Here is a 20,594-nt window from a genome sequence, read left to right as displayed (position 1 = left end):
AAATATCACGAGATCAGCTGTCCCAGAGCGCTGTTTCCTTTGGTACTCTATCAATCTGACCAGCTGTTAACAACACTTGGAATATACGTTGTCACCGTGAACTACCACGTGGTTTTCAGCAACAGCGGAGAAATGATGTCATTTCCCGAGCAGCTGTAGTATTTATTTTTTTTTTTTCTCCAAGGCCTATCGCAGATCCACTGCGGCTGCTGAAAACTGTTTAACTTTGTGCCTTTGCGCATATAAGCTGAACGCGTAGAACTTTGAGTGCACTACTGGAAATAGTTAATTTTGCTGTACATGCTGTGTTTCTTCAAAGTGCATATGCATTTTATTTTTAATACAGTTTATAAAAATGAGTGCATTACAAACATTTATGAACACACTCAAGCTAAATTTCCTGTTTACAGTTTTGAGGGACACACCCATGACAACTGTGTATCTAGAAAAATGTGTAAAAAAATTCACTTTTAGTAATGTATTTGGTTACTATGGACTTATTACATACACGTTATTAAAATTTGGGCTCTATCAATAAACAGTAAGTTGAATTTCTCAAAAAACAAAGGCAGTACAGCATGTAAAAATATGAAGACAAGCTTGGGTGGACTCTTTCTGTGATAGTTAAACTGGAAGAGGTTATATTGGTGCCTATTGAGTACCTGTAGACCACCAGAGATTTTCTCATGAAAGCTCTTAAGTTTTGTTTGGAAAAAGCTGAATTAAACTGTATGGAAAATTACCAAAGAATGTTTTTTCTTCTTTGTTTTGGAAAGCAGATCAGCTTGTGGGTAAAAAGTGAATGCTGTTGTTTCCAGAGATGTATTTATTTAGATTACAGAAGAGGGTTTACTCTGTCCTTTTTTTTTTTTTTTTGCCACCACAAAAAGAACTGAAATGCTTTTGTTGGTCGCTGCTGAGACCCTGTAAAGACGTGTTTTTATTGAATTCTTTCCTTTCAATAAATACATTTGTTTGGACTTGCCTGAAAAGAACATTTGAGATTGCTGGCCATTGGAGTCCTATCTGAATCTAATAGACATAGGCATCATTGGACCTTATTTTGCTTCGCTTGGTGCTTTACAGTTGAGGGGTTCGCGGTAGAGTGTGTGATGCTCTAAAACATGGGCTCTTGTGGCAGATTCACCCTGAAATAGCAAGTTAGCAGTCTGTTACAAACATGTGATTTCTCTGATTCTCCAAACTATTCTCATAGTTTCTTCTAGTATTTTCTGTGAAAATGTGTGTTGTCCCTCCCCCTTCCCGGCTCTATATAATGGTCATATTTTCACTTCGCCTTCACGTGTGGCCAATGTGGAGCAGCTGTAAACACATTTTATTTGCGATGAATTTGATGTGGAAGCCTATAATTTGCCCCTAAATCTCATCCAACCACATCCAGAGTTTCTACCCGATCATGTCCGGACTGGAAGGTGGCATGAAAAGCTTTTGTTCCAGCCTCGTCCTAACTGCATCCTCCTTGATCTCGCTCCAGCAGCTCTTTTCTTTTGTCTGTCTTCGCAGTATCAACACCATCAGGAGACACACAAACTGCACGCACACACACACACGCACACGCACACGCACACACACACAAACGGCACGCACACGCACACACACACACACACACACACACACACAAACGGCACGCACACACACACATACACATACACACACAAACGGCACGCACAAACGGCACACACACACATGCACACGCACACACACACACACACACACACACACGCACACACACACACAGTAACACAGCAACTCCTAAGCAATTTTGTGAAGAATGAAAAAAGGCACACCTGTCCCGTCACTATATCAGGGTTGATATTAAGGCGGCACCAACTCCCCACTGATACTGACACCACTGTTTAATACTTGTACAATAAACTGATGAATATACTGTTCCCATGTGCTTTGAAAACATTTTTAAAACTTCTTTGGCCTTCAGTTGTACCTCCTCTCCTCCTGAGCAGGCTTTTGTTTAAGTGTGTGCGTTGTCAGAAGGAGTTTGGGATTTAATCTGGAAGCTAAAATTTAATTGCAGATGTTAGTCTTTATTGAAAACTAAAGTGTCGTGTTTTACCATTTCCAGGATGTGAATCAGCCCAGAACGACATGTATCCTCCAGGACGTCACTCCAGGGACCTACACTATAGAGGTACATGAATGTAGCACAGAGCTGAGCTCCATTTAGAGCATTCACAGCTGGTTAAACTGGTTTTTGCTGGAGCCTAGTCCTCACCGAAGATGATTTATAGACCAAAAATGATCAGTTTTAAACAGTACTCTCTTCTCTTCTCTTCCTCAGTTGAAAGATGACAGCAACACCACCAGGATGCACACTCAGCACCACGTCAGCCAGGGTGAGATGCACACAACCACACAGTACGCTGTATATAAAAGACGGCCACAGACACCTTGACATCCCACCATTTCATCTTTAGTATTGTTGGGTCTTTAGTTTGATTTAAAAATACACCATTAAGTAAATATTCCTACGATGACTGCACTAAAAATAATTGAGCTGAATCCACTGTGAATAGCCCACCTGTGCAACACTGCTGTTCCTGATTTACTGACAGTCTTAATCCATTTTTTTAAAGCCACTGAGGGGCTGTCATAGTCAGACATTAATGACATGTTTTCAGTGAATGCTCTGGTCTGTCCATGACTCTGTATATCATCTTACCACATGCTGAGCACAGGGCATTGTCCACATTGAGGAAATAGACTACAATAAAATACAATGACATGTTGGCAGCCAGAAAGGAGTTTGCCTCTTCACTAATTTGTCAGCTCATTAAGGATCTCTGACTTTTCTGATTTCTTTAACTTATAATAAAAAATTAGCACCACCTAGTGGTTGGAGGTGTAACTACAAACCAAAATTGATTCTACACAACAAAGGGGTCCAAGGTGAATTTTAGGAAAATAAAGTTCAGCATCCTGCTTCCCCCCCAGTTTAAAAAAGTCTGTTGGACATTAGGATGCCTCCCGGTAGCCTCCCTGTAGAAGTTTTCCTGGCACGCTCAACTAAGACGAAACCCCGACATAGATCCAGAACCCACTGGAGAGATTGTGTATCCACTGGATCTAGAAACGAGTCAGGATTACTCCAGGAATCAGTTCTCATTGTGTGCACACAATGAAACATCAACTTCAGTTCAGACCTATTGACTCTGCCCTGCCCACTACTATCATTTTTTTGTGGCAAAGAAATACTGAAATAACAGTCTGATCTAATTGCCTCACAAATGGGTATGTTTGTTTCCATCCTCCAGTCCACTCCCCCTGGGCGGGACCTATCCGTGCCATGGCCATCACGGTGCCGCTGGTTGTCATGTCAGCATTTGCAACCCTCTTCACAGTCATGTGTCGCAAGAAGCAGCAAGGTGAGGGGAACCATGATTCATATTTTAAGGGGCTCAGTTTCTTCCCATTTTAACATTGTTAGTAATGATTAGTGATAGTGATCATCTGCTGTGTAAATGACTTTCTTTCCTTTAGACAGCAACTGGCCCCAGATTTACTATCTTGAGAGGTGTACACAGTATAAAGCAATTACCCTTGTAAACCTTTGCATTACAAAAGGGTGAGAATATATAAGTGTTACTTCTTTCCACTCCTTTTCAAGCACTTGTACTAGAAGACAGTATTAGCTGTATTCATGCTCGGAATAAATAATCAGTCAATCAATCAATGTGACTGCACGACATCCCCGTTATCTTAATGTTTTTGTCATTTGTCATTCAAATGCAGTTGCCGAATTTCGGTCACCATACTTTAAATTTATGGCTGCATTTTAAAACAATCCTCTCTTCCCTCCTTTAGAAAACATCTACAGTCAGCTGGATGAGGAGAGCAGCGAGTCGTCCAATCACAGCGCAGCACTGACCACTGAGCGGCCGTGGCCCCGCCCCAAAGTCTTCATCTGCTACTCGAACAGAGACTGTCCCAAACACACCAGTGTCATCCAGAGCTTCGCCTTCTTCCTGCAGGACTTCTGCTGCTGTGAGGTGAGACGATCATGAAGAAGAAACTGAGGACCACTAAAAGACTTGGAGGAAAAAAATATAGAAAACATGAAAAAAATCAATCTGATTATTTTCACTCATGTTCAGGTTGTGTTGGACCTGTGGGAACACCTGGAGATGTGCAAAGAGGGTCAGATGTCATGGCTCAGCAGACAGCTGGATGAAGCAAACTTCATCATCACCGTCTGTTCCAAAGGCCTGCGGTACTCACCTTACCCTCCTGTTTCTATAGAAAAATAAGCAGACAATCACATTTATTAGAATTTAGATTTCATTAGTTTGATTTGGTTTTATTTATTTTTTATACTTAATTTTTATGAGTGTACAGTATAATTTTAATTAGTCTTTGTTTCTGAAGTCTCATTCTTCTTTTTTAAATTTAGCCAGGGAGACTTCTCCTCCCTGGCTCAGAGTGAATGTTTTCTTCATATTTAATTGTATTTTTTTGTGAATATTACAGTTGAGGCGCTGAAAGTGCCTTCAGCTGCAGTTCCTCAAATGGCCACTAGATGCCTCTAACACTTATCAAAAGTAAACATCAGAATTTGAACTAACAAATAAGTCAGGGGTTCAGTAGTTACTTCATAGTAAAATCTTTTAAAATTGTTGAATTAAAACACAAAATGTGTTGAAGATGCTGATGCATATATGATTTAATTTATGGTAGGCTCACAGGTTTCTAAACCTAATTGACGAGTGTGTCACCCCTCTGTCCCACCTCTTTTTACAGGTGTCATGTTTTCTTCATTGTGTGTTCACTTGTTTCCGTCTTTCCTTTGGTCTCTCTTGTCTTCTTGCCATACCCATGTGCCTTTTCCTCTTCAAGAACATTTCAGGTTTCTAAAATACAAAAAATGTTAAGTAAGGAGTCAACTAAAAATGTACCTTTATTCTTTTCCTTACCATATTTTTTTCAACCCCTTTTGTCATAACTGTTGTTTTTTTGCAGCTATTATGTGGAAAAGAAGAGCCGTCGAGGGAAGACGCCAGTGAGCCGCCGTAGTAATGGCAGCAGCTCTTCGATTACTGCGGTTGGTGGGGACCTGTTCATTGTGGCGGTTGCCATGATTGCTGAGAAGCTGCGGCAGGCGAAGCAAAGCGAAGACAGCGGGGCACAGGAGATGAACCGATACATGGCAGTTTACTTTGACTATTCTACAGAAAGCGACATCCCCACCATGCTGAGTCTGGCTACCAGGTAAAGACGGGAACAATGAATACAAACTTTAATGAAAATGATAAATACTTGCAGCCTGATAAATAATTTCATTTCCTGTTTAGGTTCAAGCTGATGGACCAGCTGCCTCAGCTCTTCAGTCGGTTCCATTCGAGTCATTCCAGTCTGACTGATCGTGAGCAGCAGCCTCTTAACATTTCCCGCAGGAACTATTTCAGAAGCAAGTCCGGGCGCTCGCTCTACGTTTCCATCTGCAACATGCACCAGCACATCAGCCAGAACCCCGACTGGTTCGAAAAGCAGCTTGCTCCTGCTGGAGCATCCTCTACCTCTCCTGACTCTTCCTCCAAACATCCGTCTCTCGCTGCTGTCCAGGCTCCGAGCCTTCCGCCCAAACCTTCCTGCTCCTTGTCATCTCAGGCTGAGCAGAGGTTTGACTCTGGCTTGGTGCTGAATGAGGTGGTGGTGCGAATGCCATCGCTGGAGAGTGGGGAGGGCGTGATGGGGAGGAACGTACTCCAGCTGGCCCATGGTTCCAGCCCTGATCCCAACCTTTGCCCGAGTCCCAGTTCCACCCCTGACCCCTGTCCCAGTCCTGGTGTCTGTCCCAGTCCAGACCTACCACACTCTTCTCTGTTCATGCTAGATCCCAATTCAAGGTAAAGGAAAGTGTGTTACACCTCATTTTTGTTTTCTTTTAATTTCACTGATATAACAGCAGGTAACATATAACTATTATTATTATTATTCTGACTGCAGATGCTTTTTCTGTTACAGGTCTGCTTCTGGAATATCTGGACTGTTATCCGAAGACTCTTCCTCCTCCTTGTCCTCCTCTGGTCCTTCCATCCTCCAGGATGGCATTTCCCCTGGTCAGGGACAGGCTGATGAAGGCCGCCCCACTGTTCCAGAGATCCCCCCACCTCGTGATTCAGGCATCTATGATTCATCTGTTCCTTCATCAGAGCTTTCTATTCCCTTAATGGACGGACTGTCACATGACCAGGCAGACTCCTCCTCCCTGGCTGAGAGTGAATCATCTTTCTATGGTTTGAGTAAGGCCTCAACCTCAACAGATGTTTTATAAAATCGAACTTTGCTGTTTGTTCTGTAGAAAAAGCAACATTTTCAATAACATGCATGTGCCAAATTTCCCTGACTTATGTCCTCATGTGACTTTTGCACAAAGGTAAATGATTCTTAAAGACTGAAGGTGATCATGGTGCTCACACTTGGCTATGTGTCTTTCAGGTGATGAAGAGGCACCCGCTGCCACATCGCTCAGCTGCAGCGCTGCCACGGTGTGCAAAGCTGAGCTGCACCACCATCATCACCTCGAGCAAAATGATGCTGTTCTCACACCTGTGGCATCGTTGTAGGGGTATGCCTTCAGCCAATCAAAAGAAGGCTAGCCTGGTGATGTCATCTTGTAAATCAATGTGGCAACTTGGACCAAAAAGTTGCCTTTGTGAAGAAGGCGAAGCTGGAAGAACCGGAGTGGGAAGCAGAAACTGAGTTCTGGAATGCTGATCTGTCATAACTATGTTAATCACTGAGTTCTAGAACACTATTCCATGGTAACTATGGTAGCCACTATGTTGTAAAACACTTGACCATAGTGACCATGGTAACCTTTGAATTCTAGAATGTTGATAAATAGCTATGAAAACTATTGAACCACTGAATTCTATAACAGTATTCTTTTGTAACTGTGGTACCACTGTGTTCTAGAACAGTAATGACTGTGATTGCTATAGTAGCCACTGTGTTCTAGAGCAGTATTTCCTGGTAATTGTGCTAATCACTGATTACGAGAAAACTTTGGTAATTGCAGTTCTTTTTTCTTTTTTTTTGTCCACTGGAGGATTTTTGAAGGACTGGAACTCCAGATGTTGGCAGAGGTGACCGTTTCAAACCAAAGATGGCCTCAGGCCACAGTGTCCTGATTGGCAGACAGAAATGTATGACTTGATGTCAGGTACCAAAACGTGATGCTGTAACAAACCAGCTGTTCCAGTACTGTTTTGATGTGAAAATGCAAGATAAAGCAGAACCTGATCAAAGAGTTTACTTGCTGCCCAGGACTGTCAAAGCAGTTCTTACTTAAAGCTGCTGAATGTATAAACACCTTAAAGACATCAGTCAGCACTTTTGGACCAAACACTTCTGGGAAACTCCCTCAGAGTAACTGCTCCACAGAAGTGCATACCATCAAGGACACTTTTTTTTCCTTTTTCTGTTTGCATTCACACCTTCGGTAAAAATGCTAGCATGAAGTTTGACCCACCTGGCTGCTGTCATAGCAACAGCTATCACAATTACATAATGGAGAACACGGTGGTTGGAGCTGTATGTTTGTTGTGTGACTTTTTTCATAACAGCGATGGCATTAGAAAGGGGACAGATATAGACTTTCTAGAGGGAAGCACCAATTCTGGGCTTTTCCAGTGACCACAGCTGTTATTGCTGCAGATAACCAAACAAATCTTCCCTATTCTCTGACCAAACATGTTATCAAGTAAACCAAAACAGTTCAGATCTGCTTTGGTTGTGGTGATTCTTGTAACTCAGTTTCAGTCTCTTTGTTTTCTCTCTGTTTTGCTTATCGGTGTATCAAGTCGAGAGGAAAATCTAGTAAAGATTTCACATTTCTTCTGCCACATACAGGCTGGACTTAACAGATGCTTTATTTGTCTACTGTCTTTCATTTTTAGTAATCTCTGGCTTACATAGGTAATGTTTACTATTCCTATTTTATCATGGCGATTGCATTACTGAAAAGGTTCCTCTTGTGCTTTACTTAAGAGTGAAAAAAGGTCCTTTGCCCTTTTAGTTCTTGCATTATGCAAAAATACAAAAAAAGGGGGACTGCTTTGATGTAATATTATTTTGTATTATCATGATTTAAGACCAAATACTGAAAGAACTTATACTATAAGATAAAGAATCAGATGAAGCTTGTTTAAGAGGTGCCTTTTTTATTTAAATGTGCCCACTTGTTTCTTGAAAGACATTTGCATCATAAAGAGAAACCTTCTTCAAAAGCACATCTTGTTTTGAAATACTTCCAACATACTCATGCCTTATATTTGTTGACAAAGATTTATTGTTGGTGTAACAAAGTAACATGACCACTATTATCGGATCATAAAATCGAATATTTTGTTTAAAGAAGTGACATAAATGTTAGTACACCTTGCTAACGTTATGTACAATGATGGAAGACTATCATTTACGTGAACAAAGTATTTTGCTTTTTGAGTTTTTCTTTTTAAAAATTGTTTTCTAGCTCAAGAGAGTGAGTTGCTGCTGAATGCGTGAGTGAGGATTTCTGGTTCATCTGCAGGTTTGAGTTGGCTGGAAGGGACGATGTAACATTTCCTACTTGTAAATATAACTTTTATTTTTCTCTGGAAATGTTTGATATGATTTTGTATAGTTAGACTTTTATTTTAGTAAGCTACTTGTTTTTAGAAATTGTACTGTTTTATAGTACCTTTTTATATAGAAAATAAAAAATCCTTATTAAAAAAAGTTATTTCTATTTTCTTTCTTTTCATGACTTTCTGCTGGGGATGATTTGGATATGAGCAAGCTTTTATTGTAGCAAAATATAATTTGGATCAAAATATCCTTTATGGCTGATCGTACTCTGACATGCTTCAAGCTGACTAACAGGTTTTAGTTTCTTGTGGTGAAACAAACACTCTTCCCTGATATAAAGGCCACTGGACAGCTCTATAGTTTGTGAGCTGTGAGGCATCCAGGCTTAAATAAACAGAAGCTACTAAAACTCAGATGTTCTACAAACAGCCTGCTTTTATTTTCAGAATAAAAGCTTAAACCCTGGCATGGTTTAGAGATGATTAACAATTAATTTAAAAAAGATTTGAGAATTCAGTAGGCTACATACTGAAAGCTTGGAGGAAACAAAAGTATCAATTCTATTGCACTAATATCAGTCCGATAACAATACCAACTTTGCTATTGATAATATAAACATTTGGATTATTCTGCCCACCTCTAGTTTGAACTTTTGGATATGTATGAGGTCATAGAGAGCAGATATAATATGGTCATCTTTGGCATAGAAGCTCCACCCACCTGCTGCTCAAACCTCTGTTTTTATGAGTGAGTATCATCCAGTCAGGAGAAAATTGGTGTAAAGGTGGAAGAACTAATACAGCTTGTTTGAGAGGATTTGTGGTGCTGCAACCAAGGAGCAGTCTTTTTTTTTTTTTTTTTTTGACTGAATCATGCAAAGCTACTGTAGAATAAAAATAAGCCTGATCTGGAAATGCATAATACTACTTTGCATTACAACAAATGTTAAACTATTTGTTCTTGACAGTCTCTGTTTTTCAATTTTTCCTCAATGCATTCTAAAACACATTTAATATGTTAATGTTAAATGTGAGTAAGATCTTGAGTAATATCTCATTTTATCTTCAAAGTCAACCCATGCTTTTATTTTGAAGGCGAGGTTCGAAGGAAGGCGCTGCTCAGACTCGGCTGTACAGAAAAAGGAAGGATTTATCGCTCTCAGGTTGTTATCCGGCACAAATCTTCGCACTGAAGCTGGACTTTCATTTATTTTAAGAAGAAACTTTTGTTTTCACTCACTGGAAGAGCTAAACTCACTGAAGCAGCTGATCCGACTGCTGTTTTTGTTTAATCAGGGGTTTTTTTTGTTGGTTTTTTTTTTTTTTAAAGAGGGTTTGTTTTCGGCTCGTTGGGAGGAGCTGCAGTCCGATGCAGGCAGGTGATGGATGTCAGCGGGGTTCGAGGTGAGGGGAAGCTCCTCTGTGAAGCTTGAGATGTTTTTTCTGAAGTTTTTTGGTAAAGAAAATGTATTAAAAGTTTCGGGGAAAGACATGCAATTCTATGATTAACCCTATCACTGCCGGTGTGTGTTTAATTATAAGGTGTTATTATACATGTGGAAGATTTAAAGTCAAGAGACTCTGAAGAGGCAGTCAGTCTACCAAAGAGAGAAAAAACTGAAAGAAAGAGGTTTTTATTGCTGCTTCATGAGTCACAAGTTTGCATGAGGGTGACTTATAGCTTGTGCAAACACACACACACAACACACACAAGACTCAAAGTCTATCTCTGTGAGGACTCTGAGCTTTACCCCTGAACTTAACCTGGACCTCATTCACCTCATTCAATTCTGAGCCATAAAAGAAAGCTTTCAAGCACCAAAAGACAGGATCTCTGTTTTCCCAAGCTGTAAAACTCAAGCTAGTGCTAGCAAAAAGGAATACACACACACACACACACACACACACACACACACTGGCTTCTGTCCTTGAGGCCCTTGCTATGATTTTAACCTGTACCACACAGTACATTTCAGATAAACAGCCTTCTGCAGACAGTTTGACTCTCTGACAGTTTGGTGTGAGCTGATGTGTGTTTGCTGTTTAAGTCACAGTTTTCTGATACTGTTGAATTAGCAGCTGAAGCTCTGGAGTGATGTGATGTTATGCTAGTTCGTGTTAGTTTTGGTTACTTAAATGCAAAATAGCATTTGTTGAAGCTGGTGTTTACCCACGCTGCTCCAGGATGATCTCATAAAGAACTTCCTCGGTCTTCATAAATGTTCAGTGAGGTTGAGATCATGTGATTGCAGGGAAATTCATGTTTGCTGGGACGCCTACTTTGGTTTTTAAGTAGTTCTTCAAGGCTTTGATGTGTGTTTGGGCCTCATTATCCCGCTGCTGTGCGAATCCCACTCCACAAATATCAAACCAGAAGGTGGAGCGAGTCTCTGAAGGATGGAGAGCTGCTTCTCTTCGGATTCAGTGTGGCGGTGTGGATTCATAGTCCTTCTAGAAGCAAGCCTCTCTATTTGGACAGTTATTTTTTTTATAAGTATCAGCTGAACTAACTTCTAATTTAGCTGTTCATTGGGAGCTCAAATCAGAAGTTGCTCTAAAACAAGCTTTTAAAAAAAATCTTCTGCTCACAAAATTATACTTCCATAACCATATTTGGTGCAGGTGTCCTACTCTGTGAGGCAGGCAGTAAACACAGCGTAGAAGTCAGTGTCTGAGTTTTAACATTAGCCGCCCTGTGCCCTCATACAGATGTGTTATATTTGGAATTTGGTGCTTCATAAAGACTTTAAACATTTGAAATGGTAGAAGTATTTACGTCATATATGTAAAGTACAAACGTTATATATAAATTAAAATGACTGAGTATGAGGATCGTAGCATAATCACTGAAAAAAAAGTCACTTTATTGCTGCAGTGAGAGATTATTTGAATATCCTGGATGCTACTTCATCCATATAAATACAGGATAATTTATCACCTTTCAGTAACTTCAAAATTATAACTAGCTAAAGGTTTTAGATAAGTTATAGAGTACAAACTAAAATATTAGTGTAGCATAGAAATATTTAAATAAACAAAAAGTACTTGAGATATGTTCCACCACGGTCATTTTCATGCTCTCATCCATTGGGAATTTTAAAATTAAGACAGTATAGCATTGAAAAATTTTACCCACTGGTGATCTCTAACTGGCATTCATCATAGACTGTAGTTTTTCTTCTTCTGCTGTGACTAAAGGTAGTCCCACCTTATCCCTAGCATCCCCTTCTTCACTACATCCATGAGTCTTCTCTTGGTCTTCCTCTTCTTCCTCTGACTGGTAGCTCTGTCTTCAACATTGCTTGAGTAGTATATCCACTATCCCTCCTCAAAACTCATTTCACTCACTCGGTTCACCCTGAGTGGTGCCTCTGATGTTCTCATTTCTAACCTTGTCCAATCTAGTCACTGCCAGTGAAGATCTTAACATGTTCAGCTCGGCGTCCTATCTTTTGGTCATTGTCACTGTGTCCAAACCATACGTCATAGCAGGCCTCACTCACTTGTCTTGTAAACCTTCCCTTTCTTTCTTGCTGCCATCATTCTGTCACAGCTGCTCCACACTGCCTCCACTCTCTTCTACAGCTCTCTTGTGCTCTGTCCATTGCTTTGGATGGTTGATCTCAAGTGTTTATTCCTCACAGCTTCACTGTTACTTCACTGTTTCATCTGCCTCCCACTCACTTGTACACATGTATTATGCTTTATTTCTGCTGAATTTCAGTCCCTTTCTTATTTCCAGAGCAAGCCTCTGTCCAGAGGATACATCAGATACCTTTCTGGAAGTTTCTCTCAGCACTACAGCTGTACTTTCACACTCTTCTTGTAACTCTTAACTACAACTTTCAGCCTCTGTCTTCACTCACTTCCTCTTTTTGATTTCCAAAGTAATCCTACAGACTGTTATCCAGTGCTGTTTTGCTACAGTCTCCCCTGACACCATCTCACAGTCTCCTGTGTCTTTAAATGGCACCTTCTGCATAAGCTGTTGTCCACCTGCCCGCACCTTCCTCCATTCTTTTATGTCACTCGATGTTCCTCCCTCTTCTTGAAGCGGATATTTGCCACAGCCATTTCCATCCTTTTTCAAAATCCACCACCATTTGTGTTTTTCTGCCTTTCTCTATTTGACGCCATACCTAACCTACCTTCTCATCACCTCCTCATCACCTATGGTCCCTTTGCTTTTATGTCAATTGAAGTCTACTTTAATCAACAGTCTTTCTCTGCTGACATCCAGCCTGTGGCTCATATTCACTGACAGCATTCAACATCACCCCTTCTATTTATAAGGGAGTTTTCCCTTCCCACTGTCGCCAAAGTGCTTGCACATAGGGGGTAATATGATTGTTGGGTTTTTCTCTGTATGTGTTATTGTAGGGTCTACCTTACAATATAAAGTGCCTTGAGGAGACTGTTGTTGTGATTTGGCGCTGTATAAATAAAATTGAATTGAAATGGAACTGAATATTTCAAGCCTCACACTTGTGATCCTGTCTGGCATTCTCTTCACCCCCACAGCACCGTCATATACATTTCCTACAAGATTGCCTCTGCTCCATTCCTCTTCCTATCTACACCATAATAGAACAGCTTAAATCTTCCTTCAGTGCTTCTGACCTTGCTTCCCTTCCACCTAGTCTCCTGTACACACAATATATCCATATATATCAGCCTACTCTCATCTCCACACTCATTCCTTACCTTCTCTCTCACGGTCTCCTATCATGCCTTCCCCCTCTCCTGTTGCTTTGTCTTCAGCCATCAGTACCACAGTTTCCACAAGCTCCTTGTTGGCGAACAGCACCAGAGGCAGTTATTGTTAACCCGACTAATCCAATATGGAAATGCCATTTTTTTATGAGCCACATGTTCAATTTGGCAACGATTTTGGGCCGGATGCCTTTCCTGATGCAACCCTTTCCATTTATCTGAGCTTGGGACCGGCAGTAGGGGTACACAGGCTTGTGGCCCCCTCGTGGTTGGGTTCATCATATACTGTATTTAAAAGATGGATGTAGCTTCCATGATCATTTGTAAATAACAAACATCACACCTGGAAGTCTCGTCCTGCTTAATAAAAAGACACTGAAAGACCTTCCATACACAAGTTTTTAGATGTAACACCTACACACACAAAGTTTTAGTAACAAAGCATGCAGTAAATACAACCTGCATTTCTTCTGTGGGATAGGCAGATCTTTCTTGTATGCAGGAATTCTGCCTTTGGGGCTTCAGCAATATTATGAATCATACGCAAATGTGTTCTGTAGTTACTTGTACGTGTAGTAACTCAAGTTTCTCCACATTTCAGGGGTCCATAAAAGGCTGACTGTCAAATGATTAACTGCTGCTTTGATACTTGTTTTCGCCACATTGGTGATTGTTATGTGATAATAGTCACAGTTCTCCTGTGTGGTTTGAATACCACTAACTTCTACTGCTCGCGTGGAACTTTCAATGATTTCTCCGAAGCTCATAGAGACCGAAAACTTTCTGTCCGTACACAAAGACACATGCAATGCTGCTGCATTTGTATTGCGAAAGCTGAACATTTAGACAATGACTGATTACTCCCATTAAGCTGCTAATTATGCAGCTCATGGGATGTACCTCTGTTGATATAATTTAGAAATAAATTCTGTAGATAGAATTAACATTTAATAATGATACAACGGGCACCTGGGCACCCGTGAGAGCCTTCCCATTCCAGAAGTTGGACTCGCAAATCAAAAGAGATGTTAAAGAGAATGTGTACATGTGGTTTATGTGCGTTTGCAGTTTGCATTTTTTCTTTTTAGTGCTTGAAATTCTCATAATTTTTCATCTTTTCTTTAAAACATTTTTTCCTAGCTTTTCCTTGTAATGGTCTATTTGTTCATTTCTGTATTCATGGTTTCCATACAATAAGATTTTACTTTTAGGTAGGTAAAAGCTAAATTTGGTCAACTTTTTAAAATTCATTTAATCATTTATTTATTTATTTAAGATTGTTTGTACTTTTTCTAAGTAATGAAAAAGGGATGAATGATATGAACTCAGTACAGTCCTATTTGTGCAGTACTTTCAGCTCTGGTTCAGTCCAACAGAGAGAAATTTCTCACTCGTTATATAGAAATATAGAAAAGTTTGGCAGATTGGTGTTGGCGGGTACTTTACAATGAGTTTATCAGCTGTCTAACTAAAACAGGCTGACACTGTGTAATGTATTTTAACCACTTTTGCTATGTCTGAAATGCTTCTCAAGAGTCATAAAACAGATGATGAACTGGGTGTGGGGAGTTAATCTCTGGAGAAATGTGGTTCTGCTGCTTTCAAGGGACAATGCAAGATGTTGTTCAGGTGACATTTTTTGTCTGTCATTTAGACATAATTGTTCCTACCCACACTGCACGCCGCTCTGCTGGTTTCATGAGACGTTTTTGTGCCTGAGCTGTGTGTTGTGATTATAGTGCTGACGGAAGTGGAAGCAGCACAAAGAATGAAAGATTTGGTTTGACATTTGAGATTGATACCACTTCATGGACCTCTCCTAAATAGTCCACTGATTTGCAGATAGTTTCATATCTGCATGTTTATTAATGATGACAACAACAGAACAGAACAATGTAAAACTCCAAAATGACTCCCACAGTTAGTCTCACTACAGCTAGCCTCCCCTTGAGCATAGTGCCCTGTTTTAGTCTGAAAACTGAATGTTTGCTGAGAAAGTGATATTAAAAACAGATGAGTGGATAAAAGATTTACCAGGAGAACAGGCAGGGAAAGACTGGAGGTGCGTGTAGCCAAACACACCTCTGATCTCCGCAGCAGGAGAGTTCAACCACGTCACCTCCCTCTTGGGAAAAAAAATGAGTTTAAAACATTTTAAGGTTTAAGGTTAGATTAAGGGTTATAGTACATGTATTCAAGTCGGCATAATGTCCTCTGAAGTGATGGAAACAGAACTCTGTGTGCAAGTGTGCGTGCGTGTGCATGTGTGTGAGTTCATCCAGGGTGGGATGGTTTGCACTATTGGAAAAAGCCCTGCAACTCCCAGGAATGAATGAGTCACACACATAAAGGCAAACGCGCACACACACACACACACACACACACACACACACTTTAGAGCCATGATGAGACAGAAATTGTTTTTTGGTCTATTGATTAAAAAAACAAAACAAATACTGATGCCTGGTAGCGTCTGTAACTTCAGATCCATCCATGTCATTGTTAGAAAATTGTCATAAAACACAATGAAGAAGCAACAGAAAGCTGAGAAAAAGCAGCAATCGCTGAACAATCTGCCACCATACACTGTGTGTAAACACATTTGCATCTTATTGTTTTACAGCTGCTCACTGTTTTCCAATTCAGACCTGTTTCATCCTCTAAAACACCATCCAATCACCATCTAAAACAGTGAATGAGGTTTTAATTTATGATATCAATATTTTGTAGGCTTTGTGGCAGATGCCAGATGGTGGGAATTATTACAGAGTTACACATCAAAGTCTCTGTTAGAGAAGGGGATCACTTCTGAGGTGGGGGAATGATCACTTTTTTTCTGTGAATCAAATCACAATGAACCACCAGCACAAATGGTCTACCATCTAAAGAAAAAAGAGGGGAAAAAACTGCGCGTCCCTCAGCCCGAGTGCGTCATCTGTTGGGAGAAGTTGGCACTGGGTTATGGCATAATGAGACAAAGATGTCATTCCCAGCTAGTCATTGTTCAACACAAAGGGTTACTGGTGAGTGGGATGTATTTAAACCCAAACAAGGATCTTCTCCTAACAGCTTTAGTACTTAAATCTAGACAGCGAGTGAAAATCAAAGTAGAAAAAGCAGGTCAAACCAAGTGCAAAAACATTAATGTCCAAGCAGGCTCATAAACCTGATATTTACGCCACCGGCACCCTCCAAAACTTCCTAATGTGGACATTGTGTGAGACACGGTCAGCATCTGACAAGACAGGATTATATGAGACACCCCGATGAAGTTATTTTTCAATAATAAAGTGGACCTGTTATGCTTTTCTTTAGTTTTTCTTTAGGAGTTTCACAGTGATGGATGTTCATACATACATACATGGCCAAAGTTTCTCATAGTGAGGTCAGCATAACCGAAGTAATTTTTGCGTTTACAAAGTTAGTTTACAGCAGCTTATTTCAGATAAAAGCCTTTTAAGAATGATTATTGTACTGATCTGAGAGTCATACAAAGCTGCTCTTGTTTTATCAAACCAGTCTGTATTTTTTAGTGTGAAACAAGAACTTCTGGAGCAACTTTGTTTGGATGTAACTTCATTTATTGTCATAGTTGTTTATCAGAGAGCCACACAGGCCTTACATAAGCCTCATTCTTAAGGTAGAACTGACTAAAAGTGAGTTCTACCTTAAGTAAGAAACATCCAATCAGAGAACTCCTCAGCAGTTACCGTGCCACTGACAGCAGAGGGAAGGTAGATACTGAAGTCACAGACACAGTTAGGAGCTTCCTGGGGTGAGAGGCCAGGAAACAGAGCAGGACTGCTGTCACTCTCTGTGTCACACAGACAGAAGAGGGAGAGGCTCTAATGATGTAACATGTTTGTCTCTGGCTGTCTGTGTCCTCTCTGTCTGCTCGTTCTTCTGCAGCTTCACCAGCGTTCATAAGCCTTTTGTTCAGATTAGAAATGATGAATGTGCTATTAACAGTAAATAAAAGTGGATGGCTCTGGGAGATGCTGAAGTTGGCCTTTGCTACAATTTCTGTTACTTTGTTGAATCTCTAATTTTTGCACAGTCAGTTGCAGGACTTGCAGAAGCTCAGGTTGGAGGGAAGCTGTCAGGTTATAAGGACAGGAAACACACTTGCAGTTTCACACCAGTTATTTCCACATACCTTATGCCAATATACACCATATTTCACTTTGTCAGTTTAGCGGAGCTGCTTTATAGTTTAGTCTACAAACTAAATGTGACACAAAGAGTTTGTGTGGGTTATATTTGTTACTGTTGCTGAAAGTCTGACTACTTAAACAAATAATCTGCTTACCTTAAAAGTTTGATATCCATAATAAAAACAAATGAAGTACAAATATCCTGTATTTTCTTTAAAAGCAGTGATGTCCGGCCTCATACACATAAATGGAAGCCAAGCTTTGTTAACTCTGATGGAGGCTAAGCCATGCCAGAGCGCCTTCATTCCTTTATCTGTTCAAAATTCATAAGATTTAACGGTCAGTAAAGAATTTAACCGAACTTACACAAAATTATCACCTAAAAGATCTTCACACAAATTTTGCACTGGGTAAAAGGTCGTGGGTGTAGTGACTTTGAGAAACCACCTGGTGGAGCTCTGCCCACTTCATATTTTACACACCTTTGAAGGCTTGCCTCCTTTACTCTTCGTGACAATCTGCATAGTTAAAAAGCCAAACCTTAAAAAAAATTAACTTAATTTTCATCAAGTATGAAGATTAGTTTTCACTTAATCTTCTGTTGCTAACTGTGCAATGAAATAACTCAGCTTTCAATACTGCTCACTTTTTAATTTCTGTATTTTTTAAAAAGTTTTTAAATCCTAGTTAAGTTATTAAAAAAAATAAATAAATAAATAAAACAGTAATTGAAAAGCAAATTGAAAATCTTTTTTTCTTCTTTTAGTTATTGTTTGAGGTAACAGCATGCTATCATGTTCCTTTCATCCTTTATTGCTTCTCTCCTCTCCTCATCGGTCTGTCTTCCTTCCTCATTTTCTTCCTTCAGGTCGAAGCGGCAGAGGAAAACATCCTCCTTCTCTCTCCTCTCTCCTGATGGCTGGACCCTCAGAGGGGTAAGAACAATTCCCACACATGAACTTAGTCATGTTATTCCCTGCGTTACAGTAACTGTGCTGTGACTCCATTATTATATAACACAGGATTTGCCAAAGTCCATAATGAAAAAACAAAACAAATGCAGCAAAAAACAAAACAAGACAAAAAAAAGCAGCAAGCTGTGTCTCACCTAAGTTATGTGATTTTACCTTTTCTTTATTTGATTTTTATGTTTTGAGGTTTGGAGATAAGGACATTATTTTAAACATCACACAAAAGTCCCGTTTTGAAGCCCCACATTTGCACATTTAGGCTATTTGGTTCAGTTCAGCTTAATTCAGTAATTTGTTATTGTCCCTACTGGGAAACCTGGTAAACAATACACAAGAACCACAATCCTCTAGTAATAATCACTAAATTAATTTAAAAAAAAAAACACAAAAACAAGTCACTTTGCCTTGGGAGACACGACCAGCTTCAGATTCATTGTGTGTGTCTGGGTTTAGCTTTGGACATTTCGCCACATTAAGGTTACTGAGGCATCTGACCCAGATGGCTCCTGGAGGCCTCCTAGATAAGAAGTTTCAAGCATGTCCAACTGGTAGGACACCCACGAGCCATGAGCTCGTGGGTGCCTTATTTTGTCTTCCTAGACAAGGTGGAGGAGGTCTGGGCCTCTCTGCCTAGACTGCTGACTCCTGCATGAGGCAGAAAACGGGTGATTACGTTTTTAATGTTAAAGGAGATCTATTATGGTCATTTCCAGCTTTATATTTTTGCTCTCTGGCTCTACTAGAGTGGCTTTGCATGACTCACAGTTCAAGCTGGTCTGTAGAAGTGTTTGTGTGTTAGTGCCAGCAACATGAATGCCAGGACCCAGGGTTTCCCAGCAGAACACAATGCACTGTTATGCGATGATTAATGTGATTCACTTAAAGCCATCAGGGGTTTATTGGTAATATTGTAGCTGAATTCTCATTAAAAATATGTATGTTGTAATAAACACAAGAACTGTGCAGAATGTGTAACCAGTGAAATTAGAGCTGTTTCACCTTTAATAATTAGGCAAAACATTGCTGATCAGCACAGCTGGAAGCGAATTTCTCTCTGTCAGTTCATCAGTTAATAGTTTTAGCCCCACTCTGCTTGATTTTTTTTTTTGTGATTCACACATTTAAGTCGTTTACTCTCAATTATATGCTTTAAGAAAAAAATATCTGTGTTGCAAAATGAAGAATTTCCTTTAACATAATTTGAAAAGGCAAGAAAGAAAGAAAATTCATAATTACTTTTTAATTTTTTTGTGTGAAAATAATGTGTGATAGATGTAAGTGATCAGTCTTTGTAAGTGTTTGTCCTGCTGCTGTCACCGTGCTCCTTCAGCTCCTAATTATAGACGTCTTGTTTCCCCCCCAACATCCGTCATTTCCTGTTTGTCCTGTGGGAACCGAGGGGACAGACAAACACACACACACACACACACACACACACACACACACACACACACACACATACATTGTAAAGGGTTCCTGTTCCTGAGGGTCTGTAGATCCACTCAGGAAGGTGGTGAGGCTGAGGAGGCTCAGACTGTGGCTGAGGTGGTGAAGCAGGAGTACGCAGGCGGAGAGAAGCAGCGGGCAAAAGAAGGTCAGAAAAGAGAAGAGGAGGTGCAGAATAAGAGGCTTTTGGATCAAGAACCTGGAGAACTTTAACAGAATTAAAAGAGGTGAAATAAAATGTGACTGTGAAGGAGGTGATTCACAGGAGGTGGGACGAACAAAGGAGAAATTATTTCGAGTGCTGTCCAGCACCAGCATGTAAAGAGGAGAAAAGAAAAGAGGGCGAATGTGACTTTGGGGTTAAAAGAAAGGGACCTGGAGGAAGAGGAGAGGAAGAAAGAGGAGGATAAGGAGCTGCAGAGTTGATTACAAGTGTGTTTGAGGAGCTGATCCTGATGATGGGCTGCTGTTTGTTTGTTTACTATCGGGTGAGTGTGAAGAATCAGAACCGCTTTGATAAAAACCTGCAGTACCGACGTCGTCCTGAAGGGGGACATGTTTCTGGATTTGTTTTTTGTGTGCATGTTTCTATATTTATTAAGTACAAGTTTGAGATATGTTTATTTCACTGGGTTTGTTCCCTTTCTACTTCCAGCACTTTTGGGAAAAACAAAGTGGGGGCTCGCTGTCAGAATGGGTGGAGCTGG

General features: G+C 40.2%; 2 protein-coding genes across 3 annotated transcripts in view; both read left to right on the top strand.

Annotated features, from left to right (window-relative positions):
• il17rd (interleukin 17 receptor D) overlaps positions 1–8,747 on the top strand; it is a 33,818-nt gene extending 25,071 nt beyond the window's left edge. Inside the window, exons 8-16 of the mRNA XM_085457176.1 lie at positions 2,102–2,167; positions 2,318–2,372; positions 3,291–3,401; positions 3,841–4,025; positions 4,131–4,246; positions 4,993–5,241; positions 5,325–5,879; positions 5,998–6,275; positions 6,472–8,747. Of these exons, the coding sequence (XP_085313302.1) occupies positions 2,102–2,167; positions 2,318–2,372; positions 3,291–3,401; positions 3,841–4,025; positions 4,131–4,246; positions 4,993–5,241; positions 5,325–5,879; positions 5,998–6,275; positions 6,472–6,599 (1,743 nt within the window). The 3' untranslated portion in view covers positions 6,600–8,747. The remainder of the gene's footprint in view (positions 1–2,101; positions 2,168–2,317; positions 2,373–3,290; positions 3,402–3,840; positions 4,026–4,130; positions 4,247–4,992; positions 5,242–5,324; positions 5,880–5,997; positions 6,276–6,471) is intronic.
• A 1,206-nt stretch (positions 8,748–9,953) lies between these two features.
• Positions 9,954–20,594, top strand: part of arhgef3 (Rho guanine nucleotide exchange factor (GEF) 3) — a 33,164-nt gene continuing 22,523 nt past the window's right edge. Inside the window, exons 1-2 of one of the 2 annotated variants that reach the window (XM_085457175.1) lie at positions 9,954–10,007; positions 18,339–18,405. In XM_085457175.1, coding sequence (XP_085313301.1) covers positions 9,973–10,007; positions 18,339–18,405 — 102 coding nt within the window. In that variant the 5' untranslated portion in view covers positions 9,954–9,972. Of the gene's footprint in view, positions 10,008–18,338; positions 18,406–19,950; positions 20,376–20,594 lie in introns of those variants that run through there. The other variant, XM_085457174.1, reaches the window with a different exon arrangement.

This window comes from Copadichromis virginalis, linkage group LG5 (assembly GCF_057382275.1).
Source record: "Copadichromis virginalis isolate Kocher_CV1m ecotype Utaka linkage group LG5, C_Virginalis_male_GT1.1, whole genome shotgun sequence".
Taxonomy (NCBI): Eukaryota; Metazoa; Chordata; class Actinopteri; order Cichliformes; family Cichlidae; genus Copadichromis; species Copadichromis virginalis.
The sequence above is the reverse complement of the archived record's forward strand: the minus strand, read 5'-3'. Positions and strand labels throughout refer to the sequence as shown.